Source organism: Mesoplodon densirostris, chromosome 6, assembly GCF_025265405.1.
Source record: "Mesoplodon densirostris isolate mMesDen1 chromosome 6, mMesDen1 primary haplotype, whole genome shotgun sequence".
NCBI classification, from domain to species: domain Eukaryota; kingdom Metazoa; phylum Chordata; class Mammalia; order Artiodactyla; family Ziphiidae; genus Mesoplodon; species Mesoplodon densirostris.
Genome location: NC_082666.1, coordinates 37,542,857 through 37,570,698, shown reverse-complemented (window position 1 = coordinate 37,570,698; position 27,842 = coordinate 37,542,857). Strand labels below are relative to the sequence as shown.

The window sequence follows — 27,842 nt, the reverse complement described above, 5'->3', positions numbered from 1 at the left end:
GGCTTGCATTCCTCTCTCACTTTTGTTTCTTTCTGGATGGTGTCTTTGTGACAATCAATTCACTGACTAGTAACACCCTGCATTCCTTCCTAACTCAATGCTCTGATTTTTTGACTGAGGTACTGTTATCGAGTTATGCTACCTTGTATTTGGAGCGGGTAGAGATGGGAATATCCAATGCTAACGGTCAGGTGTTGCTGATCACAAGATACCAAGAAGGGAAAAGAATCTCCAGACAAGACCTCAAAAGACAACAATTTCTAAACAGAGGACAAGACTGCATTCTTCACATTGGTTCCCCTACCTCTCGTGAGAAGTTCCATTACAGAATATTGGTTGTGGAGCGATGGGAGAAGGGTAACACGGGATGAGATTAAGCGTGTGTGTGCTGGAGAGCAGGGTGGTAATGTGAATTCACTCAACATTCACCAAAAAATGTATTAATGAACCCTTTCCACGTGCCAGGCGTCTCTCAGCCCTACGATATGAATCTCTACCTAAGTATCCTTCTTGGAGCTAGGCTGAAGGCATCACATTATCTGCTCCCATGAGGACAGTAGGTTAATAAAGCCCCCAAAGATTAGATAAGGCAGACATGATCCCAGCATCGGGGGACAGGTGCAAGGACCAATGACAGAACCAATTCAAGACGGTTGTCTTCTCGGCTATACGCCACTAAGTGAAAAGCAGGGCCCAGCTTCCTAACTGGTGCTGTGTGAACGACAGCAATATTATCCCACCCGGCCCTCTGGGAAGCCAGAGTTCCAGGCTGCTCACCTCCAGTTTCAAGCAACCTGGCCTTTGACCCCAGTGTGCCATACAAATATTTTCATTTTCTGTGGGAGCTGTGATATGAAGAGAAGTTGAGGAAACACTGCAGCAGGGTAAAGATTGAGAAGAGGCTACTGAATTTGGCAAATAGGAAGTCATTGGTGCCCTGAAAGAATGCTTTAAAAAAAATACATAAAAAGAAACAAGCTTCAGAGAATGGCAGCTGAGGAGGGAAAAGTAAGTGCCCAAGTGGAGAGCAGGTGCACTGAGAACAGGAGCCACGAGCTCCCCTGCACCCGCTGAATGGACTAGCAGACACAGACTGAAGAGCCAGCGGCAGGCCCAGGTTCTCTGCCCGGTCCCTCTAGCATCAGCCACGCATCTTACAAAAGCTGGAAGCCTCACCCCTCAGTGAAGCAAAGATTGCTGGGAGCCCTTGTAAAGGGGATAAAGGGCTCCCACTTTGGAACCAGACACACCCGTGGCCCAATTCCAGCTCCACCGTGTGTGAGCATTGGCGTGTAAGTCATGTAATTCCCCTGAGCGCTGGTTCCTCATCTGTAAGATGGGAACCGCATTGACAGAAGGCTGTTGTAGGAATCTAGTAAGGGAGGTGACAGAGTCCTGCCCTTCTGTGGCTGATGAGTCTGGTTTTCTAAGCTAGGCTGAGATCACAGCCGCCATGGACAGGACTGGGGATTATCAGGTGTGTGTCTCCTCACTTGTCAAAAGTATCTGGAAACAACAGATACCCCTGCAAAACTCTCAGGTCTGTCGAAGCTCCATATTAACGAGTCTCCCTGCTCCTATCTGCTACGTCACAGCTGGAGTTCTTGCTCTCTGCCACATCCTCCCCATTCCAGAATGTGCACCATTCTGGTGATTCTAAGAGACTTTGAAGGTCCACAGCCTTCAAGAGGCCTGTCCCACTGACCACAGGTGCTCCTTCCCCTCCTCACCTACTCTCACCCCGAGGAGCGGCACGTCAGCACCTCTCACTTTCCGTTCCGCCCGGCGCCGCACCACACACCTCAGCTCCACAATGACACTGCCCACTCCCAGCAGCCTCTTCACCTGGCCCGTAGCCAGTACAAGCTACCAGTGGGTCAGGGCCTGAAATACTCCCTCTCTTTCTTTCTTTTTTAACCTTGTATAAAGCATTCTCTCCTGGCATCCCTTCTTCTTTTAGTTTTTGAACCAGCAACATGTGAATATATTAGCATTTGAAAAGAGTCAAATGCAGAATAAAATGTGCAGGTTCCCCCCATGGTTTACCCTCATATGAGTCCACAATCGACTGTGCATGCTTCCCGTCCAGTTTTAAAGGCCATTCCTCAGCCCCCCCTGTGTTTCTAGTAATAGCTTTGTTTCAAGCTTCTAAGGAGGGGCAAATTCTCAGATTTCCCCAAGTCCTGACAGATGCAGCAGAAGGCAGCCAGCCCTGCCCTGCTGAGTGCCTGTAATTTCTCCAACCTTAAAATTCAAGTGAGGAAAGCCAAGCTGCAAAATCAAAGCTACATCTTCCTGAGAATAAGCCACCTCGGGGTCTGCTGAGTTTCGTCAACCTAAAAACAAAGCAAAACTTCAAATTCTGCGATACATTTTCCCTCAGCTCTAGAGGCCTCACCGCTGCCTGCCCTCAGCACACGCTGAGAAGCTGCAGCCACGGGGCTCTCCGTCCGGCAGCTGGAGCCATGGGGCTCAGTCCTCTGTCCTCAGATGTCCACTCCAGTGTGAAATCCCAGTGAGGGACACGGAGACCCAAGAGGCCATTTCCTTCTTCTGGGTTATGGAGAAGTGACCTCTCCATGGCTTCATATAAAATCAACTTTCCCTCACTCCTCAGAGCAACCTTTCAAGATTTCACCTCAAAACAGAATCAGCCCCGAGATTCCCTCAGATCTTCTGTTAACATGCCCAGACCCAGGGCCTCCCTGTGAAAACTCTCCATCTTTCGGTGGGAATCCTCTCCTTCCTGCAGCCCTGAGATGGACCTGTGGGCAATCTTGCTCCCATGACAGTTACCAACAGTACAACTCATTGAGTCCTGGGGGGAGAACCAGCCCTGACCCGCTTCCTGATACCCTGGCTTTTCTCTCACCAACAGCAGCTCTGGAAAGTGAAGCTCAAAACATAAAACAATAAACAAAGCACAGAAAAATCTTAAGCTACTCATTTCCTACAACAGGTCTCTCCCTGCTGATGGGTGGTCAGGGAGGAAAGACGCTCAGGAGGCGTGGAGAAGCAGGGGACACTTTGGGACACAAGGAAACAATGCCCCCAACAGTGCAGTGAGAAAAAACATTTTTAATAATTAAAAAAAAAAAAAGTGGCAACAAACCCAGAAAACGAAGCTCTCATTCAGCAGTCCTACTAGAGGCAACAGGAGCTAGTTTGGAAAACAGAGGATCTACCAATGCAGCACCTGTTGCTACATCAGACACTCGGCTGATCCTTCCATCTTCACAGCAACCACATGTACGAATCCCACAAAGGCTGATGAGCAAAGCAGTCCAAGCTGGGGGACAGAGCTGGGATTCAAAGCCAGGGCCATGTGATTCTAAATCCTGTGCTCTGTCTACCAAACCATGGTTGACTTGGACAGGCTGCCAACTGAGCCCTCCTTTGCCCACCAAAGTAGTGGCTGCTCCAGACCCCAAACTGGAGACACAATTTCTGCTGCCCCCACTGTTGGATCCCACTCACTGGTACACGGTCGGGACAGCCCCTGTTTTGTTAAGTATCACCATTGCTAAATAAGTAGCCAAGTTCACTCTGGTGTGACTCAGCATCCCACGAGAGAGAAGGAAGACAAATTCCACCTCCCCACGGTGTGCTGAGGATATAGGCGTGTTTGGGACCTACTGGTTGGTCTCCTTGGCTGGAAAGAAACCTTTCCCCATCTCGTAAGGACTCCTGTGGCTAAGAGAATGAGTCGTATGGGTAAGTGATGCTCCAGGGGGGTGAGAACAGCAGCAGCAGGAAGATTTCAACACTCCCTGGGAGGAGAAGGGAAGTCACCCAGGCCAGCAAGAAGGGTAGAGCACGAGGTGGGAGCTCTCCCAGGTGAAACGCGTGAGCCAGAAACAGCTGTTTCCTCTGCTCGGTCTGCTCCAGAGTGGGTGTGACCTGCAGGCAGCCGGCAATCCAGGGCACAGTCAACACATAATTCGGCCTATTACTCATAACCTTTAGCTCCTGTCTTTGGAAAGGAACTGTCCCCAATAGGGCTGAACATATACTAAATGCCAAAACCAGCCTCTGAGAAAGTTTGCCTTCGGTGCTGAGCAGGTACGAATGCTGACAGAACTATTTAAGTGACAACTTTTAAATACAGGATCTTCAGCTTCCAAACTAGGGTAGTGTCAGAACTTGCTGTCTCTCCTTCCCTCCCTAGCCAGGAAGAGTGACTTCTATACTTATATTTAGAAGCTAAATTGTTAAGAGTGAACTTTTTAAATACAGTATTCCACGTCATCCCTTTAAATGAGACTGAGACGTGGGCTCAGCAGGCCGTGTTCCACAATATCAGAGGGACAGCTAGGAATTAGTCGGCGGGACGGGCTGCTGAAGACGGAGGGCAGCTGTGCACACAGTGCTGGAAAAGTGCTCACTCTCGGCTTCTGGGCTTTTCTCCTCCTGGGTTGGTTACAGTTTGTGGACCAGTCCGCAAATCACACTTCTGAGAACACTGATCTAGACTGTTCTTCCCCAGTCTCCTCAGCCCCATTTCATAGACAGGAACTGCCTATGAATGGCAGAGCTGGAAACCTTAAAAAAAAAAAAACCACCCAGGAAACAGCAGGAGAGTCAACCGCCAATGTACATTAGACATAAAAGGGAGCAAAAAGAGGAAAAGAACAGCATCAACCCCGCCCAGCTAGCACTGACCATCTTGGTCATATGGATCTAGGGACACGAATTCACTCGTCATCCGGGGGGCATCACTGCCCGAAGCCCGGAGCAGCCCGCCCGCCCCGGGGGCTGGGGGGTTCCCCTGACCTTGGGCCGCTCTTCCTTCCTCAGAGCCACAGCTTCCAGTTTGGCTTCGTACTCGGCTTGTACTTGGTCCCTTTTCTTCAGCACGCTCTGTGGGAGGGAGAAAGGGCAGCGTGAACACAGCTGTTGCTTCTGTACCCCGTTCCTCCTTGAATCATGGCCCCAGCCAGCCAAGTGCTCCTAGGATGGTCTGGCTGCAGCATGACACAGTCTCTGGAGGCAGCAGGGGTGGAGGAGGGAGACAGGGAGAACCGTGCTCAGAGACGGAGCTTTCTAGCACGGGAACTCAGCCTGACGCTAAAAGCGACAGAGGCCCGGGAAAGGGCGAGGTAGGGGCAGCGGTGCCCACCAGCAGGCATATGCACGAGAGGACTCTCGGCCTCCCTGTGCACAGGGAGAACTCAGCTGTGCCAAGACGTGGAGCCTGGCAGGTGACAAGGTGGGACGTTCTCAGAACCGTTAATGAGAAAGTCTAAGTCACGAGAGTTCTTGTCTCTTTAATTCACTGAGCTGACCCCTGGTGGACTGATTTGCTCATTGATCATTATTAGCTACTCTGGGCCGGGTATGCAAAGAGCAAAGAGATAACTGAGGGGTTCCAGCTAAGGGAGAGGTTCAGACACGGCAGGAGGCTGCTTGAGCGCAAAGAGCCCCGGACGAGGCCAGAAGCCCTGCAACCATGCGGCGAGTCTGCCAGAGTGAGCGGTGACGGGGCTCAGGAGCCAGCCTGGGTGGAACAAGGCAGAGGCAGGCCAGGCACCCAGGATGCAAAATTTAAGGAGACACTCAGTCTTGGGCTCTGTGCAAGTTCAAGGTTGGCATCTGAGTGTGTTTCCCTAAATCTGTGCCCTGGGCGCCTCGCTCGCCTCATCTGCTCCTGGCTCTGCCGCTAAGACCTCACCAGGTGGAACAGAAAAGCTTTCGGTCGACCTTCTAGAAAAGTATCAGTTTCATCCCAGGGTTTCTTTTTTCTTCTTTTAATAGAACCACAAGTGACAAACCAAGAGTAATAAGAACTTTCTTTGCCACTAACTCAGAAGACACAAACTGCTATGAGAGCTTCGAATCTCACGTTCTCTGGCAGAGCATGGAGTCCGGGCAGGAAGGAGCCATTCCTTGGCTAAAGAAGTGGACACCTCATGTCCCTAGCACATGCTAAAAGGTGATGAGTGACTGAATCACTGAGAACGCTCTGGGGGCAACCTTCTAATGGAAGGCGTCAGCATGGGGAACCTCAAGTCTCCCCTAAGTAAGTATTTACTTGGAGAAGTGTTTCACCGCAAGAACGTGAAGTAAAACTTGCAATAGCTTCACTTTTCATTGTTTGTCACTCAGCATTCTCTTCGGTGCTCTGAAGTTACCTCCCCACACTCATCAGCCTCTGAGCAGGAACACTGATGGTGCTGTTCGCAGAACTTTGTGTTGTGATGGAAACGTTCCATGATCTGCACTATCCAGTACAGTGGCTGCTAGTCCCACATGCCGACTGAGCTCTTGAAATGTGGCTGGTGTGACTGAGGAACTGGATTTAAATTTTTATTAATTTTACCTAATTTGATTAAACTGAAATAACAGGACTTCCCTGGTGGTCCAGTGGTTAAGAATCCGCCTTCCAATGCAGGGGACGTGGGTTCGATCCCTGGTCGGAGGACTAAGATCCCACAGGCCGTGGGGCAACTAAGCCCACACGCCACAACTACTGAGCCCATGAGCCACAATGAGTGAGGCTGCATGCTGCAACTACCGAGCCCGTGCGCTCTCAAACCTGTGCGCCACAACTATGGAGCCCGCACGCTCTGGAGCCTGCATGCCACAACTAGAGAGAAGCCCGCACACCACAACTAAGACCCGACGCAGCCAAAAATAAAATTAAATAAATAAATAAATAGTTAAACTGAAATAGCCACCTATGGCAAGGGGCTGCCATACTGGACAGAACAAATCAATAAAGTAAAAAAAATAGAACAAAAAAACAGGGGTCCTTCCTGGATTTCATAGAGCCGAAAGCATTCTAAATCTACTGGTCTGGTATCAGCACTAGCTGCTCTCCATGGAGACACAAATATGGTTCCCTCGGGGCCAGGGGCGGGGGCACCTAGAATCCGTGCCATGGACTCCCTTCACAGGACGCCTCACATCTTACTGGGAAAAGCGCACATCCAGGGCTTCCCTGGTAGCGCAGTGGTTGAGAGTCTGCCTGCCGATGCAGGGGACACGGGTTCGTGCCCCGGTACGGGAAGATCCCACATGCCACGGAGCGGCTGGGCCCGTGAGCCATGGCCGCTGGGCCTGCGCGTCCGGAGCCTGTGCTCCACAACGGGAGAGGCCACAACGGTGAGAGGCCCGCGTACTGCACACACACACACACACAAAAGCGCACATCCTGGCTAGGAACAGGGTTCCAGGAACAAGGATGAGTTGTTCCAGTGACACACCCCTGTCAGTGTGGCAAGAACCTCACAACCAAAGCTAGAAATGCTCTTAAAACAATACCTTGGAACACAGCACAGCTGTGTGTGTATTGCTCTCTGCTGTATCCCCGGCACTTGGGTAAGTGAATGAAGGAATGTTAAGGCAAGGCAGAAACAGGGTGAGGATGGCTGTGTAGGGCGGGGCAGAGGCATGCAGAGTGGAACTGCAAGTATTTCCATGCCCTTCACCTTGTTGATTTCTGGTATCCACTAGAATCAGAGATCCCTGTAGATCTCTGTGAGAAGCTCAGATGGTAAATGTCTGTAGGGACTGGCCTCCCACCCAAAACAGCACAGATTTTGCCGGTAAACCTGGCCACACTAGCCTGTGGTTGAGGGGGCCTGAGCGTACAATGGAGTGAAAGGGCAAGATACTTGTCAGCATCTGCAGAGAAGTTCCTGGGGCCTCCTGTCCCCAGTTCTGCTCCAAGTCTCTCTGTAGAGGTTGCCCAGGCCCCCAGGCAGGGAGGGATGGTGAGAGGAGCCCTGTCAGCTCCACTCAGTTAAATGCATCTCCTCTCTCTACCCCCAAAGCAGGCGAGGGAGCCCCAAGAGTCGGCCACACTCCCCCCCGCCCCCACTACTGGGACCGTGCCTTCCTTGGCCCAGAGGAGAGGTAAGGGCTCTGTCTCCTCAGCCACTGCAATCCCAGCCTCACCTGGAGTAACCAGACACTGCCTTCTCATGAAGCCTGACTGGAGGATTTGGGCTAACATTCCTGCCTCAGTGGACAGCGGAAAAAACTCACAACAACAACAAAAGCTCACAACGACCCTGCGGAAGTGAAAGGATGCCACCCCCATTCTACAGGCAAGAACACTAAGGCACCATGGAGGGACCTGGTTGTGGGCCACAATGCTGGCTAAGAGCACAGTGGTGACTCACGCAGGCTTCCCCTGCTGCGTTCCAGGGCAGAGCGTGGTTTCCCAGCCTGACTGCAATCCAACCAGGCTAAAGGCTGAGAAACCTGTTTTGAATCAAGATAAACTGTTGAAGACTACCATCCTTGCTGGGAGCACCTTTGAACACCATGGTGGATGGTCTGTAGGGACTGGCCTCCCAGCTGAAACAGCACAGATTCTGCAGATAAACCTGGCCACACTAGCCTCTGGTTGAGGGGGCCTGAGCCTACAATGGAGTGAGAGGGTCAAGATACTGTGTCAGCATCTGCAGAGAGGTTCCTCTATCACTGAGTGACAAGCAAAAGACATTTACCGTCTGAGCTTCTCACAGAGATCTACAGGGATCTCTGATGCTAGTGGATACCAGAAATCAACAAGGTGAAGGGCATGGAAATACTTGGTTCCACTCTGCATGCCTCCGCCCCTGCTCTACACGGCCATCCTCACCCTGTTTCTGCCTTGCCTTAGCAAAACACACAAAACCCCTGCCTACCTGGAGCTTACATTCTAGAGGGGAGGCAAATAACACACAAGTAAAACATAACAACATAGCGCGTGTAAGGTAGTGCTAGGTGTCCAGGAGGAAAAATGAACTAGGAAAGGAGGATGTAAAGCACTGAGGGTTTGGGAGACAGCGAATTAATTGTACACTGGGTGGCCAGGGGGGACCGCAATGAGAGGTGCCTTTTTTTAAAATAAATTTATTTTCTTTTATTTATTTTTGGCTGAGTCGGGTCTTCGTTACTGCACGCGGGCTTTCCCCAGCTGCAGCGAGCGGGGGCTACTCCTCGTTGTGGTGCGCCAGCTTCTCACTGCGGTGGCCTCTCTTGCTGCAGAGCATGGGCTCTATGCCCGAGGGCTTCATTAGTTGTGGCACACGGGCTCTAGAGCTCAGGCTCAGCAGTTGTGGCACACGGGCTTAGCCACTCTGCGGCATGTGGGATCTTCCTGGACCAGGGCTCGAACCCAGTCCCCTGCATTGGCAGGTGGATTCTCAACCACTGCGTCACCAGGGAAGCCCGAGAGGTGACTTTTAAGTAGAGATACGGAATACATTTCTCTCAAACGCTATATATATATTTTTAATGTAGAGCATTTCATCACAATTTCAAAATGATCCTAGTAATCTGGAACTTCACTACCCTTCTTTTCAAATGCAGAGGAAAAAAAATGACTTGTTTCTTTAATAAATAAATTGCAAGGAAAAACAGAGGGGGAGGGATTCTTAAAATATTTTAAAAACATATCAAGCAATGTCTGGATTTTATTTATATCCCAATTTGGGAAAAAAACTATAAAAACAGTGTCTGAGACAACTGGGGAAATTGAACACTAACTGGATATTTGAGAAAATATTAAGGGAAAAAATCTGTTTAGGTGTGATAATAATGTGGCCCTTTTTCTTTTTTAAACGAATGTTTGCATTTCAGAGATATGTATTTTTGTATGAAGTGATGTGATGCCTGGGATTTGCTTTAAAATAACCCAGGGGCCGGGGGCTGGGAGCAGGGGGAGGAGAGCTAGAACAAGATGGAGCGTGAGTGGGCAACTGTTGCAGCCGGCTGATGGGTATGTGGGGGACGGTTATACTTCCACTCTACTTTTGGATATGTTTGAATTTTTCCATAATAAAAAAGTTAAGCAATGGAAACATAACACCTCTCATCCAAAATGTTTACTTTACAAACTAATAACAGCCATTAAACAAAAGTGTTTGGAAGTTCAATCATAGATACATTCTGTGTTTTGGCTCTCAACATCTGCACTGGGTTTTCTCCAAGAACATGCCACAGTGGTCAGTATCAATAGGAAAGCCCAACATCCAGGAAACGGGAAAGTCTCCACCCCCAGAGCTCATGCTCATGTCTCCCCCTGAGGAGGATGTCAGCTCACAAACATGGAGGAGGAGGAGAGAGCAGCCAAAAACAGCCCCAATGCAAATGGTCAGCAGCTACCAAAAAGCCTCCACAGGTCCGGAAGGTTTTTAAGCTTCAAATCATTTTGTAAGAGGGACATTAGGATGCAGGGTTGACAGTACAGAATGGCTTATATTCTGGTGCGCCAAGGGCTGACAGCCCAAAAGACCTAGGAGGAATTTGTATAGAATAATGAGTGTTCCGTAATAAAGAAGCTCAAATGAGAATAAAAATCAAACACCCAAAACCAAACAAAACCCAGACTCACAGATACAGAGAAAAGATCGGTGGTTACCAGAGGGAAGAAGGGTTAGGAGGGTTACAAAATGGGTGAAGGGTATCAAGAGGTACAAACTTCCAGGTATGAAATAAGTAAAGGGACTTCCCTGGTGGCACAGCAGTTAAGAATCCACCTGCCAATGCGGGGGACACAGGTTCAATACCTACCTGTCTGGGAAGATCCCACATGCTGTGGAGCCACTAAGCCCGTGCGCCACAACTACTGAGCCTGTGCTCTAGAGACCGCAAGCCACAACTACTGAAGCCTACGTGCTCTAAGGCCTGTGTGCCACAACTACTGAGCCCGCATGCTGCAACTACTGAAGCCCACACAACTAGAGCCCATGCTCCGCAACAAGAGAAGCCACCACAATGAGAAGCCCGCGCACCGCAACAAAGAGTAGCCCCTGCTCACAACTAGAGAAAGCCCATGCACAGCAACAAAGACCCAATGCAGCCAAAAATAAATAAAATTTTAAAAATAAAAATAAATAAAATAAGTAAGTCATGGGGATGTACTGTACAGCATGGAGAATATAGTCAATAACACTGTACTAACTTTGTAAGGTGACAGGGTAAATAAAGTTATTTTGGTGATTGTTTTGCAATGTATACAAATGTGGAATCATTATGTTGTACACATGAAACTAATATTATATGTCAAATATACTTCAATTTTTTAAATTTATAATAATTTAAAAAGAAATCTGACACCCGACAGAGCCCTATGGCCTGTCTTTGGGTGCCCCTCTAGGAGAGCATTTTCCTATGGGGAGGAAAATTAGTCTGAACTTGGTCCTGATGACATAATTTCTAATTAAATGACTGAACTTAGGTTGCCCCATTCAACATGATCTTTTTACATTTTCATTCTTTGATGACAGACAACCTGTGAGTTAAATTTTCTAGGGCAATGTTGGTAATACTAAAACCGCACATTTTGCCTTAGTTTTAAAAAATACTTGTTACAGAAAATTTGGAAAATACAGAAAAAGGCAGAGGAGGGGGGAAAAAGCACCCACAATCTCATCTTTCAGGCACAACCAGTAACACGTTTTGTCTTTACTTTTAGTCTTTTCTCTTGAATGACTCCTTTGATGCTCCCCATTTCTGTATGTCTCTTCCTGGCACTTCTGTTTTTCAGATGTTGGATATCTGAAATATTTGGTCTGGCCCTCTCATTTTTATATTCTTTTTCTCTCCAATCCTCCATCTGTCTTTTTGTTTCACTTTAAAGTGATTTCCTTAACTTTTTCTGCTAACTCTTCTATTGATTTTTTTCCCATTTCTATCATGATCTTCATTTCCATGAGCTCTTTGTTTATTCTCTGGATTTTAAAAAATGCTTGTTTTATGGCTGTGACATCTCTTCTCTTTCTGAAGATATTGTTTTTTTTTCCTGGAAATTTTCTTCTCCCTCAATGATGCTTTATGTTTTTCCTTCTTTGTATTTACTTGATACTTATATTAGAATCTTCCCTTAAATATTTGGCGACCCTTATCTGCACACTCACCTAAGAGGGAAACACTAAAAAACTGGTTGAAAGCTCTGTGACTTCGAGCTCTGGCTGACAGTTCTCTACAGGGACTCTGCTGGGCCATTTCACTGAAGATTCCCCCATCCCTCTCAATATCAGTATATTCTAGTCTCTTCTCCCAAAACCTGTTTAGATTTTTCTAAAAGGCTCTTTTAATGCTTGCAGGGAAGGTATAAGGCTGAGAGCCAAGCAGAGGAAGACGACTAAGAATCTCAAATTTCAGTAACCTTTTGCCTCAGATTTTAGGATCTTAGCCCCCACCTTTAACTGTGCCTGGAGTCTCTCGGTCCAGAGACCCTCTATTTTTTTTACCACCCTCCAGCTCTGCCCGAGTGGCGAAGCGACAGTAGCCCCTGTGTGAGGAGGGAGGGCAGAATCGGAAGCTCTAACTGCTTCTGAAACAGACCCCTGACTAATCCTTCTCTTTTGCTCCATCTTTCCCTCAGTCCCGAGGCACTTGGTGCTGCCAATTCCTGACCATTTTGAAGGAGTCCCAGGTGTAAACCAGGTGGCTTCTTAGTCTTTCCCCACCGTCAGCTTAGGCGGCTTGGAGTCACCTGAGTCCCTGTCACCTCTCAATTTGCTTTTAGTTCCTAACTGTACTGCTGTTGTTTCCCTTCCTGCTGCTCTTTGTCTTTGCGGAAGCATACCTTTAAAAAAAATCACTCTAGTGTCATTTTGGTTTCATGAAAAAGAGGAGGTTTCAATAAGTATCCAGTCTGCCCTAACTCAGAATCTCAGAGTTTTAATTTTTATACTTTTCTAATTTTTAAAAACATTTGAGATCATCATGTACATTTCTACATCCTGATTCTTCACATTTTCAAGAAATGAGGCCCTCAGTCCATAATCACTTTTGTTTAGGAAGGAGGACTTTTCTCCCCGAAATGAATCTTCCAGAAAATCTTTTTGGTTTTTGAAAGGCACCAGAAGTGGGCAACCTAAACCACTGACTAGTCACTTGACTCATTAGCTCCGCCTTGTGGCCTCTGAGGAGAAAAGGTGGGCAGGCTGAAGAAACCATCCGGTAATTAAATAATCAGAATTTGAAAACAGCAATCCTGGAACATTGCTCTAAGTATTTATCTCCAACTCAAACTGTCCTCAAACCCAAACTTCTACATCCACATCTTACACCTCTAATCGCGATCAGCAATGACTTCCATATTATTAAATCCGATGGCCACTGTTTATCATGCTCTTTCTAAAAACATTTCTCTTGGTTTCCCTAAGGTCATCCTCTACTCTTTTTCTCCTACTACACTGACCATTCCTTCTCAGGCTACTTTCCTACTTGTTCCACCCCCTAATTAGGTGCTAGCCCACTAAATACTGCCAATGCCTCAGGAAGCAGGACTGGACTATTTACCTCGATCTTATCTCACCAGATAATCTCCCCGTCTCGTAGATTTAAACGCCATCTATATAGAAATGACTCCCAAATTTCTATTCCCACTCTAAATTCATAACCAGCTGCCATGACATCACTACTTTAATGACTAACAGGTATTTTCTTAGCTGAATATGGCCAAAACAACCTGATTCCCAACTGCCCAATCTGTTCCACCCCAAACTTCCCCATCTCACTAAACAGGACCACTATCAACACAGCTGCTGAAGCCAAAAACCCAGGAGTCATCCTCAATTCCTCCATTTCTCACTGCACATTAATACAGCAGCAAGTCTACTTGGCCCTTCATACAAAATATACCCCAAATCCACCCACTTCTCCAAGCTCCACCACCTCAGTTATCTGCCACCTGGCTCCCTGCTACAGTCTCCTAATGGTCTCCCGACCTCCTCTCCCTGTCCCCCACCCAATAAACCATTTCCATACTGCAGCACTAGCTGTCTTCTTAAAGTAAAAACTGTATCCTGTCATTTCCCTGCAGGAAACTAACTGGCTTCTCTTTTATTCCTAAGAACAAAATCCAGACTCTTACCAACCATGGCCTTTAAGATATTACCATATGTCCTGGCCTTTACTTATCTCTTTGACCTCCCCACCTGCCACCTGCTCCCTTGCTCAACTGGCCCCACTCACACTGGCCTTTACCTTATCACCCACTCTTCTGACTCTCAGCTCACTAGTCATCACCAAGCCCTCTGAGATAAGCACGCTCTTTGACTTGCAGATGAAACTCTCTTAAAAATAACAAGATACATAACAATGAGCAGAGTTCCCTATGCTTTGAAAAAGAATAGATACAGGTATATGTATAACTGAATCACTTTGCTGTACACCTGAAACTATCACAACACTGTTAATCAACTATACTCCAATATAAAATAAAAAGTTAAAAAAAAGATACATGACATACAATAGTTATATATCTGTAAATGTTCTAAATGCACCACACTGCCAACTTCAATATCTGCCAACTACCTTCTATGAATGAGGCAGTGTGGGATATGAAGTATAGGGCCCTGCCCTAACCTTCTCAAATAAAAATTCTCCAACTCTTGGCCTGGTCATAGTGATACCAGTACTCAAAAGGCACTGCCAGAACTTTGCTAGAGACCCTAACGTGCTCTCTCTCAGCCCATTACTATCATAATTACATTTTACACACACATTGTGTATAGGATGTGAGCCCATGGAAGGGCTCACCTGCAGATGTCTACAGTGTGCTTAACTTGAGTCCTGAGCCTGAGGGTAACTTTGGTACCCCCCTCTCTCAAGCACTGTTCACTCGGTAGCAACCTTGGAATACACATCTTCAACCATCTTTCCAGTACAAGCTGTCCTCATTGTTCACTGAACATTATTCATCTGTTCCACATGGCCTGATAATGACCCTCCTTTTTCTGTGCTTTCTCTCTGCCTCCAAAGGGAACAGAATGTACCAAGCCACAATTATACTTAGAGAGAGATAATTTGAGCCTCAGCTTTGAAAAGCAGGAACTGATCCAGTTTCTCTCACCAACAGTAAAGACACAAATATAAGGTAGATGCTCATTAGAACTGGGGCCATGGAACAGAGAAAAGATCTACCCATGGGGCTCTGCTTCTTCATCGATAAATGAGTAAGCTAGACAAGATGAACCTTGTCTACAGTCGTAGTAGTCCCCAGAAGCTATGCTCTCCAACCAGTCTAAGTGCAGGCTGGGGCAGTCCCTAATGCAGACATTAAAGCATTTGATCCTTACCACTTTTGTTCTAAAATTTTACAATGATATGCTTTGCATTGGTTCTCTGTCCATTCCTTTTGCTGGGTAATTAACCTGTCACAGCCTTCAGCTTAGGGAGATTTTCTTGTATTATTTCTTTCATAATTTCCTTCCCTCAGTTTTCTCTGTTCTCTCAATCAGGAACTCCTATATCAGTTGGATGCTGAACTTCTGAGATTAACCCTCCATGTCTCTTATCATTCTTTCACATTTTCAGTATTTTTGCATTTTTGTTCTACTTTCCAACTACTTTTATTTTTTATTTTTTATACAGTAGGTTCTTATTAGTTATCTATTTTATACATAGTAGTGTATATATGTCAATCCCGATCTCCCAGTTCATCACACCACCACCACCACCCACCCCCACTTTCCCCCCATGGTGTCCATACAATTTTTTTAATATAAATTTATTTAATTTATTTACTTTTGGCTGCTTTGGGTCTTCGTTGCTATGCATGTGCTTTCTCTAGTTGCAGCGAGCAGGGGCTACTCTTTGTTGCAGTGTGCGGGCTTCTCATTGTGGTGGCTTCTCTTGTTGTGGAGCACAGGCTCTAGGCGCGTGGGCTTCAGTAGCTGTGGCACACGGGCTCAGTAGTTGTGGCTCGCGGGCTCTAGAGCACAGGTTCAGTAGTTGTGGTGCACAGGCTTAGCTGCTCCACAGCATGTGGAATCTTCCCAGACCAGGGCTCGAACCCGTGTCCCCTGCATTGGCAGGCAGATTCTTAGCCAGTGCACCACCAGGGAAGCCTGGTTGTCCATATGTTTGTTCTCTACATCTGTGTCTCTATCTCTGCCTTGCAAACCGGTTCATCTGTACTATTTTTCTAGATTCCACATACATGCATGCATTAATATACAGTATTTGTTTTTCTCTTTCTGACTTACTTCACTCTGTATGACAGTCTCTAGGTCCATCCACATATCTACAAATGACCCAATGGCTGAGTAATGTTCCATTGTATATATGTACCACATCTTTTTTATCCATTTGTCTGTCGATGGGCATTAAGGTTGATTCCATGACCTGGCTATTGTAAACAGTGCTGCAGTGAACACTGGGACGCATGTGTCTTTTTGAATTATGGTTTTTCTCTGGGTATATGCCCAGTAGCGGGATTGCTGGGTCATATGGTAATTCTATTTTTAGTTGTTGTTGTTTGTTTTTTGGTTTTTGGTTTTTTGTGGTACGTGGGCCTCTCACTGTTGTGGCCTCTCCCGCTGTGGAGCACAGGCTCCGGACGCGCAGGCTCAGCGGCCATGGCTCACAGGCCCAGCCGCTCCACGGCATGTGGACTGGGGCACGAACCCGTTTCCCCTGCATCAGCAGGCGGACTTTCAACCACTGCGCCGCCAGGGAAGCCCTCTCCAACTACTTTTAAAATTTGTTTTACTTTCCAAGATTTCCTCAACCTCATCTTCCAACTTTACTTTTCAATTTTATGTCAGCAATCATATTTTAACCTCCAAGAGCTCTAATTATCCAACTGTTCTTTTTCCACAACATACTGTTCTTAATCAGCAGATGCTATTCTCAAACTCTCAGAGAACACTAATAAGAATCTCTTCCAAACTTTTTTTCTTTCATTTAATTCACACGCTTGGTTCACCATGTGTTCTTTTTACATGTCCATGAGGTCAGTCCACATGTCTGATCCTGCCCACCCAGGAAGAAGGACATCTGTACCACATGCAAATAGGCAATGATCAATTACTTTTTGATTAACGACTACAACAAAGAAAGTACCTAAGTGCACAAGAAGTGAGTCAGCTTACCTTCATGGAGTCAGAGTATAAAATATATTCCCTGAGCACAGGTAGAAAGTCTTCTGTCATGTCCTCTGTCAGCTCTTCCAAGGCTGTAGAGCAGTTGCCAATGCAGGCTGACACACCCTCCAGGGGCTCGGCCAGCTCCCCCTCTAACGCACTCCACGTGGAGTACACAGGCCCATATTCTCTCAGCTCTACAAGGTACTCTAAAGGGGGGAGAGAAACCAATTAAGATCGGCTGGGTAGCAATCACTGGTATTACTGACTCAATAACCAATGCAGCCAAGAGCTCTCTGAGTCTGCTTTCCTTTAAATACAACACTGTGTATAACCAACTTTTTTAATCTCCGAAAGCTGATATTACAGCTGACACTATAACATCACTCAACTCCACTCCATAATAGGAATGCCATGCCTCTGGATAATGGGGACCACAGTGCCTTCGGGGAAAAGTGGTGGGAGCTACATCCACCAAGTATTTTCCTAGAAACCTACTCACCTACCCCTACAGTGAAGCCATATTTTAATAGGCAATGGAGGCAGAGTTTCATATAGGTTTAGGGGGGTGTTTTTAAAAATTAAAAAAAAATCAGTCACAATGGAAAAATAATGGAATTTTAGGAAACAGTTGATACAAGAAATGTGGCCTTACCTAAGCAGACTCAACCTCTCACTCAGGGGTCACCCCAACACCTTGGTCCCATCAGAATTTACCCCACATGATCTTTAGGTGTAGATGGTACCTAAAGCCATTTCCAAAACCTGCAGGCCCCACAGGATACCAGCAGCAGGTAAAGGAGAATTAAAGCACAGGGAACAAGGAAAAATGTTGTTTGATTTCCCCCACAAAAACACCTGGCCTATCATTTGCCACTAGGATTCTTCCCATTACAACAAAATGTTGTTGCCATTTTTTAGTAACCAATGAATGGCAACTACCAGAGAATCCTCCTCTATGTGTTTCACATCACATGCCAGCATGATCATTAACACTGTTCAGGTCTATTTGGCCTACATACATGTAAGAAAACAAAGGGCCCCAACATTCTGGGACACAAAAAAGCAAGTGGCCATGAGAGGGGTGGGGAGGAAGTGGTGGAAACAACCAGGAAGGTTAAAGAAAGGCCTTATAACTCCCTGGGTCAGGAAGAGTGGGTTTGAAATGAAGCAAGGATAGGCAGGTGAGTCAATTTCAAGCCTGAAGGCTCATGAGGATCCTAACTTTGGCAAACACTGCTCTCATCTTGAACCATCTTTCTGCCAGAAAAGATACTTAAGTTTATTTTTTAAATGATCATTGCTGTGGATGAAGGGAAGTTGAGCGAGAGAAAAGTGGAAAAGCCTAGAGGCTCAAAGTGGTTGTTTGCTATGGGAAAGCAAACACAAGGATGAAATGCAGGGCAAGGGACGGGGTGCAAAATTATACTCTGGTCACAACTACCTCCCCCACGTCTTGTATTTATTTATTAGTTTTATAAGCAAAATGTGGCCTGGTTCTGCTGCTCCAGCATTTCTGCATTTTGATTCTGCTTGGCGCAATGAATGCCATTTCTGCAAACGTGGTCCCTGGGCCTGATCAAGAACTCAACAGAGAGCTCACCTATTTCTTCCTTGATGATCCGCTGGGCTATTCGATCAATGGTTCCCAGCTTGAGCGCAAATGTGTCTAAGTACTCGCCTATGGCTGCAAACTCGAGAGGCCGACTCCTCAGCTTGTAGCCGCCAGTGACATGCTTGACCGACTCACCCACTCGAGTCAGCAACGCCATCCCTTGCTTCTTATGGGCATTCAGGTCCTAAGGATGACATGTGAACAAACAAACTCAAAGGGCTCGACTGCTCACATGGTCAGGACTCAGTAAGCCAATTCCTTTAGGCAGTTTCCTTTTGGAAATGGAAGACTCAGAAAATAGGGAGGTGAGTTAGGTTAAGGCGCTCAAAACACACACACACACACACACACACACACACACACACACACACACACACACACACACACACACTCTCTCTCTCTCTCTCTCTCTCTCCTCTCCTTGCCATCACAGCCACCACGCTCATACTCCTGCACCCAGGTCTCTTTATACAGAGCTGCACTCCTACCTTTCCAATCAGGTTCACTCACCCAGCACACCTTCCTTTAAACACAACTGTTTAAATACAAGTTTTTTTAAAAGTGTCCCTTTCTCCTACACAAAATATCCTAAATTGTCTTTAGGAGCAAAATTCAAGAGCTGAGATTCATTCCATTCATTTATTTATATCCTAACCAAAGCCATATAAGGGACGTGGAGGGTGGAAAGCAGGAGACAGTGACAGGAAAGGCGGTGCTACAAAACCCAGGCCAAGGATAGATGCTGCAAATGACAAAACATTTTACCCTGGATTTCTTGGTTGAGGCATAAATGGGAAATACGTTCAGCTGCATAATCCACTGAACTGAAACCTAAAAAGCGTTATTAGTCTGCCAGGTAAAATAAATTTCTTCCTATCATTAAACTCTAAGGGGAATCTTCAGTATCTTCCCGTTGTTCTATGTCACTTACTTTAATGGTGCCTTCAAAAGTGGTTTTACAGAAGATGCAGGTGTCTGTTCTTTATGTCTACCCTCGATACTAACAGAATGATAATCCCAGTCCTAGAGGGACAGGTCTACAGGGAGAGAAGGGAACACGGCACAAGGCCACTGCTCTCTGGTGGCCTCGCCTCATGGAGGGATAGAGCAGAGGTTAACACAGCTGTCTGACAGCCCCCTCCCACGTGACATACCATCCGAGGCTCAGGTCTCCAAAAGTGCCTGAAATGTAGATCCCTCCTGATTTCACGTCCTCCTCCTCCATGCAGCCAAGGCCTTCACTTCTGCTCTTGATTCTGCCCTCTCCTGCCCACACTTCCCCCACCAGCCAAGGCCCTTGCCCTCTCAACCATCCCTTCTCTCCTGTCTATAATTTCAACTTCTAATCCTTCAGCATATGAAATATATGCGAAGCTCACCAATCTTAAAAAAGGCAGCAACCTCCTCTAAGCTCCCTCCTCCATCTCTGTCCTTCCTTTCTATGCCACCTGCCTGAGACAATGTTCTAAAGATCCCATCTCGGGGAATTCCCTGGCGGTCCAGTGGTTAGGACGCTGCAATTCCACTGCAGGGGGCGAGGGTTCGACCCCTGGTTGGGGAGGTAAGATCCTGCATGCCACAGCCAAAGAAAAAAATTTTTAATAAAATAATGATCTTATCTCCCCTTCTAACCTCATACACTCTAGAAAAAAGCATCCCTGTAGGCACCAGGCTTTCACAAGACAATAACTGAAGCCCTGGAGTTCTAGGAATTGCTCCATAGACAATGTTTTTTTGGCTCAGGGTTCAATCCAAATGGACTCACTGGACTGCATAAACTCTACTTCAGGTAGCACTTTACAAAGAATCCCCAGTTAACCAAGTTCATTAACGTGTTGAGTACAGTTATTTAGTCGTACCTATCTGACTGCTGCACCCATTGTGCCAACGATGAAAACACTGACTTGAGCACAGCTGATACTAAGCATCCTCCACCTCCTCCAGCATCAGTGGTTTCTTCTTTTTTTTTTTTTTATTTTACAAATTTAATCAGTTATATATATACATATGTTCCCATATCCCCTCCCTTTTGCGTCTCCCTCCCACCCTCCCTATCCCACGCCTCCAGGCGGTCACAAAGAACCGAGCTGATCTCCCTGTGCTATGCGGCTGCTTCCCACTGGCTATCTACCTTACGTTTGGTAGTGTATATATGTCCACGCCGCTCTTTCACTTTGTCACAGCTTACCCTTCCCCCTCCCCATATCCTCAAGTCCATGCTCTAGTAGGTCTGTGTCTTTATTCCTGTCTTACCCCTATGTTCTTCATGACATTTTTTTTTCTTAAATTCCATATATATGTGTCAGCATACAGTATTTGTCTTTCTCTTTCTGACTTACTTCACTCTGTATGACAGACTCTAGGTCCATCCACCTCATTACAAATAGCTCAATTTCATTTCTTTTTATGGCTGAGCAATATTCCATTGTATATATGTGCCACATCTTCTTTACCCATTCATCCGATGATGGACACTTAGGTTGTTTCCATCTCCGGGCTATTGTAAATAGGGCTGCTATGAACATTTTGGTACATGTCTCTTTTTGAATTATGGTTTTCTCAGGGTATATGCCCAGTAGTGGGATTGCTGGGTCATATGGTAGTTCTATTTGTAGTTTTTTAAGGAACCTCCATACCGTTCTCCATAGTGGCTGTACCAATTCACATTCCCACCAGCAGTGCAAGAGTGTTCCCTTTTTTCCACACCCTCTCCAGCATTTATTGTTTCTAGATTTTTTGATGATGGCCATTCTGACTGGTGTGAGATGATATCTCATTGTAGTTTTGATTTGCATTTCTCTAATGAGTAAAGATGTTGAGCATCCTTTCATGTGTTTGTTGGCAGTCTGTATATCTTCTGTGGAGAAATGTCTATTTAGGTCTTCTGCCCATTTTTGGATTGGGTTGTTTGTTTTTTTGCTATTGAGCTGCATGAGCTGCTTATAAATTTTGGAGATTAATCCTTTGTCAGTTGCTTCATTTGCAAATATTTTCTCCCATTCTGAGGGTTGTCTTTTGGTCTTGTTTATGGTTTCCTTTGCTGTGCAAAAGCTTTGAAGTTTCATTAGGTCCCATGTGTTTATTTTTGTCTTTATTTCCATTTCTCTAGGAGGTGGGTCAAAAAAGATCTTGCTGTGATTTATGTCATAGAGTGTTCTGCCTATGTTTTCCTCTAGGAGTTTGATAGTGTCTGGCCTTACATTTAGGTCTTTAATCCATTTTGAGCTTATTTTTGTGTATGGTGTTAGGGAGTGATCTAATCTCATACTTTTACATGTCCCTGTCCAGTTTTCCCAGCACCACTTATTGAAGAGACTGTCCTTTCTCCACTGTACATTCCTGCCTCCTTTATCAAAGATAAGGTGACCATATGTCCGTGGGTTTATCTCTGGGCTTTCTATCCTGTTCCATTGATCTATATTTCTGTTTTTGTGCCAGTACCATACTGTCTTGATTACTGTAGCTTTGTAGTATAGTCTAAAGTCAGGGAGCCTGATTCCTCCAGCTCCGTTTTTCGTTCTCAAGATTGCTTTGGCTATTCGGGGTCTTTTGTGTTTCCATACAAATTGTGAAATTTTTTGTTCTAGTTCTGTGAAAAATGCCATTGGTAGTTTGATAGGGATTGCATTGAATCTGTAGATTGCTTTGGGTAGTAGAGTCATTTTCACAATGTTGATTCTTCCAATCCAAGAACATGGTACATCTCTCCATCTATTTGTATCATCTTTAATTTCTTTCATCAGTGTCTTATAATTTTCTGCATACAGGTCTTTTGTCTCCTTAGGTAGGTTTATTCCTAGATATTTTATTCTTTTTGTTGCAATGGTAAATGGGAGTGTTTCCTTGATTTCACTTTCAGATTTTTCATCATTAGTATATAGGAATGCCAGAGATTTCTGTGCATTAATTTTGTATCCTGTAACTTTACCAAATTCATTGATTAGCTCTAGTAGTTTTCTGGTAGCATCTTTAGGATTCTCTATGTATAGTATCATGTCATCTGCAAACAGTGACAGCTTTACTTCTTCTTTTCCCATTTGGATTCCTTTTATTTCCTTTTCTTCTCTCATTGCTGTTGCTAAAACTTCCAAAACTATGTTGAATAAGAGTGGTGAGAGTGGGCAACCTTGTCTTGTTCCTGATCTTAGTGGAAATGGTTTCAGTTTTTCACCATCGAGGACGATGCTGGCTGTGGGTTTGTCATATATGGCCTTTATTATGTTGAGGAAAGTTCCCTCTATGCCTACTTTCTGCAGGGTTTTTATCATAAATGGGTGTTGAATTTTGTCAAAAGCTTTCTCTGCATCTATTGAGATGATCATATGGTTTTTCTCCTTCAGTTTGTTAATATGGTGTATCACGTTGATTGATTTGCATATATTGAAGAATCCTTGCATTCCTGGAATAAACCCCACTTGATCATGCTGTATGATCCTTTTAATGTGCTGTTGGATTCTGTTTGCTAGTATTTTGTTGAGGATTTTTGCATCTATGTTCATCAGTGATATTGGCCTGTAGTTTTCTTTCTTTGTGACATCCTTGTCTGGTTTTGGTATCAAGGTGATGGTGGCCTCATAGAATGAGTTTGGGAGTGTTCCTCCCTCTGCTATATTTTGGAAGAGTTTCAGAAGGATAGGTGTTAGCTCTTCTCTAAATGCTTGATAGAATTCCCCTGTGAAACCATCTGGTCCTGGGCTTTTGTTTGTCGGAAGATTTTTGATCACAGTTTCAATTTCAGTGCTTGTGATTGGTCTGTTCATATTTTCTATTTCTTCCTGATTCAGTCTTGGCAGGTTGTGCATTTCTAAGAATTTGTCCATTTCTTCCAGGTTGTCCATTTTATTGGCATAGAGTTGCTTATAGTAATCTCTCATGATCTTTTGTATTTCTGCAGTGTCAGTTGTTACTTCTCCTTTTTCATTTCTAATTCTATTGATTTGAGTCTTCTCCCTTTTTTTCTTGATGAGTCTGGCTAATGGTTTATCAATTTTGTTTATCTTCTCAAAGAACCAGCTTTTAGTTTTATTGATCTTTGCTATCGTTTCCTTCATTTCTTTTTCATTTATTTCTGATCTGATTTTTATGATTTCTTTCCTTCTGCTAACTTTGGGATGTTTTTGTTCTTCTTTCTCTAATTGCTTTAGGTGCAAGGTTAGGTTGTTTATTCGAGATGTTTCCTGTTTCTTAAGGTGGGATTGTATTGCCATAAACTTCCCTCTTAGAACTGCTTTTGCTGCATCCCATAGGTTTTGGGTCGTCGTGTCTCCATTGTCATTTGTTTCTAGGTATTTTTTGATTTCCTCTTTGATTTCTTCAGTGATCACTTCGTTATTAAGTAGTGTATTGTTTAGCCTCCATGTGTTTGTATGTTTTACAGCTCTTTTCCTGTAATTGATATCTAGTCTCATAGCATTGTGGTCGGAAAAGATACTTGATACAATTTCAATTTTCTTAAATTTACCAAGGCTTGATTTGTGACCCAAGATATGATCTATCCTGGAGAATGTTCCATGAGCACTTGAGAAAAATGTGTATTCTGTTGTTTTTGGATGGAATGTCCTATAAATATCAATTAAGTCCATCTTGTTTAATGTATCATTTAAAGCTTGTGTTTCCTTATTTATTTTCATTTTGGATGACCTGTCCATTGGTGAAAGTGGGGTGTTAAAGTCCCCTACTATGATTGTGTTACTGTCGATTTCTCCTTTTATGGCTGTTAATATTTCCCTTATGTATTGGGGTGCTCCTATGTTTGGTGCATAAATATTTACAATTGTTATATCTTCTTCTTGGATCGATCCCTTGATCATTATGTAGTGTCCTTCTTTGTCTCTTCTAGTAGTCTTTATTTTAAAGTCTATTTTGTCTGATATGAGAATTGCTACTCCAGCTTTCTTTTGGTTTCCATTTGCATGGAATATCTTTTTCCATCCCCTTACTTTCAGTCTGTATGTGTCTCTAGGTCTGAAGTGGGTCTCTTGTAGACAGCATATATATGGGTCTTGTTTTTGTATCCATTCAGCCAGTCTGTGTCTTTTGGTGGGAGCATTTAGTCCATTTACATTTAAGGTAATTATTGATATGTATGTTCCTATTCCCATTTTCTTAATTGTTTTGGGCTCGTTATTGTAGTTCTTTTCCTTCTGTTGTGTTTCTTGCCTAGAGAAGTTCCTTTAGCATTTGTTGTAAAGCTGGTTTGGTGGTGCTGAATTCTCTCAGCTTTTGCTTGTCTGTAAACGTTTTAATTTCTCCATCAAATCTGAATGAGATCCTTGCTGGGTAGAGTAATCTTGGTTGCAGGTTTTTCTCCTTCATCACTTTAATTATGTCCTGCCACTCCCTTCTGGCTTGTAGAGTTTCTGCTGAGAGATCAGCTGTTATCCTGATGGGGATTCCCTTGTGTGTTATTTGTTGTTTTTGCCTTGCTGCTTTTAATATGATTTCTTTGTGTTTAATTTTTGACAGTTTGATTAATATGTGTCTTGGTGTATTTCTCCTTGGATTTATTCTGTATGGGACTCTCTGTGCCTCCTGGACTTGATTAACTATTTCCTTTCCCATATTAGGGAAGTTTTCAACTATAATCTCTTCAAATATTTTCTCAGTCCCTTTCTTTTTCTCTTCTTCTTCTGGAACCCCTATAATTCGAATGTTGGTGCGTTTAATGTTGTCCCAGAGGTCTCTGAGACTGTCCTCTGTTCTTTTCATTCTTTTTTCTTTATTTTGCTCTGCAGCAGTTATTTCCACTATTTTATCTTCCACCTCACTTATCCGTTCTTCTGCCTCAGTTATTCTGCTATTGATCCCATCTAGAGTATTTTTGATTTCATTTATTGTGTTTTTAATCGATGCTTGATTCATCTTTAGTTCTTCTAGGTCCTTGTTAACTGTTTCTTGCATTTTGTCTATTCTATTTCCAAGATTTTGGATCATCTTTACCATCATTATTCTGAATTCTTTTTCAGGTAGACTGCCTATTACCTCTTCATTTGTTAGGTCTGGTGGGTTTTTATCTTGCTCCTTCTCCTGCTGTGTGTTTTTCTGTCTTCTCATTTTGCTTATGTTACTGTGTTTGGGGTCTCCTTTTTGCAGGCTGCAGGTTCGTAGTTCCCGTTGTTTTTGGTGTCTGTCCCCAGTGGCTAAGGTTGGTTTAGTGGGTTGTGTAGGCTTCTTGGTGGAGGGGACTACTGCCTGTGTTCTGGTGGATGAGGCTGGATCTTGTCTTTCTGGTGGGCAGGTCCACGTCTGGTGGTGTGTTTTGGGGTGTCTGCGGACTTTTTATGATTTTAGGCCACCTGTCTGCTAATGCGTGGCGTTGTGTTCCTGTCTTGCTAGTTGTTTGGCATAGGGTGTCCAGCACTGTAGCTTGCTGGTCGTTGAGTGAAGCTGGGTGCTGGTGTTGAGATGGAGATCTCTGGAAGATTTTCGCCGTTTGATATTATGTGGAGCTGGGAGGTCTCTTGTGGACCAGTGTCCTGAAGTTGGCTCTCCCACCTCAGAGGCACAGCACTGACTCCTGGCTCCTCAATTTGGGATGATTTGTTGTCTATTCATGTATTCCACAGATGCAGGGTACATCAAGTTGATTGTGGAGCTTTAATCCGCTGCTTCTGAGGCTGCTGGGAGAGGTTTCCCTTTCTCTTCTTTGTTCTCACAGCTCCTGGGTCTCAGCTTTGGATTTGGCCCCGCCTCTGCATTTAGGTCGCCGGAGGGCGTCTGTTCTTCGCTCAGACAGGACAGGGTTAAAGGAGCAGCCTCTTCGGGGACTCTGGCTCACTCAGGCCCGGCGGGAGGGAGGGGCACGGAGTGCGGGGCGAGCCTGCAGCGGCAGAGGTCGGCGTGACGTTGCACCAGCCCGAGGCGCGCCGTGCGTTCTCTCAGGGAAGCCGCCCCTGGATCCCGGGACCCCGGCAGTGGCAGGCTGCACAGGCTCCCGGAAGGGCGGTGTGGACAGTGACCTGCGCTCGCACACAGGCTTCTTGGCGGCGGCAGCAGCAGCCCCAGCGTCCCACGCCCGTCTCTGGGTTCCGCGCTTTCAGCCGCGACTCGCGCCCGTCTCTGGAGCTCCTTTACGCGGCGCTCTTAATCCCCTCTCCTCGCGCACCAGGAAACCAAGAGGGAAGAAAAAGTCTCCTGCCTCTTCGGCAGCTCCAGAGTTTTCCCGGACTCCCTCCCGGCTAGCTGTGGCACATTAGCCCCCTTCAGGCTGAGTTCTCGCCGCCAGCCCCAGTCCTCTAGCTGCGCTCTGACCGAAGCCCGAGCCTCAGCTCCAGCGCCGCCCGCCCCGGCGGGGGAGCAGACAAGCCTCTCGGGCTGGTGAGTGCCGCTCGGCACCGCTCCTCTGTGCGGGAATCTCTCCGCTTTGCCCTACCCAGGTATGTGGGGAGTTTCTTGCCTTTTGGGAGGTCTGGGGTCTTCTGCCAGCGTTCAGTAGGTGTTCTGTAGGAGTTGTTCCACGTGTAGCTGTATTTCTGGTGTATCTGTGGGGAGGAAGGTGATCTCCGTGTCTTACTCTTCCGCCATCTTACCCGGAAGTCAGTGGTTTCTTCTTAAGGACACTTCTAATTTTTGGTAAGATCATGTCATCATGAAAGCTTCTGCATTCACTATGGCAGAGCATGTCAGTGGCCTATCTAAGGACAGGACCAAGTTATTCAAAGCGTTTTAAGAGAAAAGATGGGGGTACGGGCTGGGTGAGATGGGGGGAGTTATTGTTTAGTGGGTACAAAGTTTCAGTTTTGCAGGATGAAAAAGTTCTGGAGATTAGATGTACGACAGGGTGAATATACTTAACATTTCCCAACTGTACACTGTAAAATGGTTAAGATGGTAAATTTTATGTCATGTGTATTTTCGCACAATTAAAAAGAAATAAAAGAAAAGATGAGGTTATTTAGTGCATTTGCTTCAGCAAATAAAACTGAACTAAGGCAGGAGGCTGTTCTTTCTAAACAAGCCAACTCTCCCGTACTCACTCACATCAAGTTAGATTTTGATTAAGACTTTGAAGGGCTTTAAAAAAAATCAGTTATCTCTGATGATAGAAATCAGGATACTGTTTACCCTGGGGAGGAGGGGAGTGGTAGTGATTGGGAGCAGAGATGAGAGAGGCTTCCAGTGTGCTGGGGATTTTCTTTCTTGATTGGGTAGTGATTATAAAGGTATGTTCATTTTGTGATCATTTATTGAGCTGTGATTTGTATATTTTTCTCTATGTATGTTATACTTCAGTAACAAAATTGAGCAAATTAAAAATAAAATCAGTTCATATTGCTTGGTCCACAGATGAACACCACATATACCCCCCCCCCAAAAAAAAACCCACCTTTCCTACTTATTCTTTACACAAATTCCTAATGACCGGGGGTCCAAGCTTTCTCCTCCTCTGTCTCTTTATTCAATAAAAATGACGA

General features: G+C 45.3%; 1 protein-coding gene across 2 annotated transcripts in view; it reads right to left on the bottom strand.

Moving 5' to 3' along the window:
• SNX30 (sorting nexin family member 30) overlaps positions 1-27,842 on the bottom strand; it is a 111,053-nt gene that overhangs the window by 9,471 nt on the left and 73,740 nt on the right. For both annotated transcript variants that reach the window (XM_060101360.1, XM_060101361.1), the window contains 3 exons: positions 18,418-18,613; positions 16,824-17,023; positions 4,774-4,860 (listed from right to left, as the gene is read on the bottom strand). In XM_060101360.1, coding sequence (XP_059957343.1) covers positions 4,774-4,860; positions 16,824-17,023; positions 18,418-18,613 — 483 coding nt within the window. The remainder of the gene's footprint in view (positions 1-4,773; positions 4,861-16,823; positions 17,024-18,417; positions 18,614-27,842) is intronic.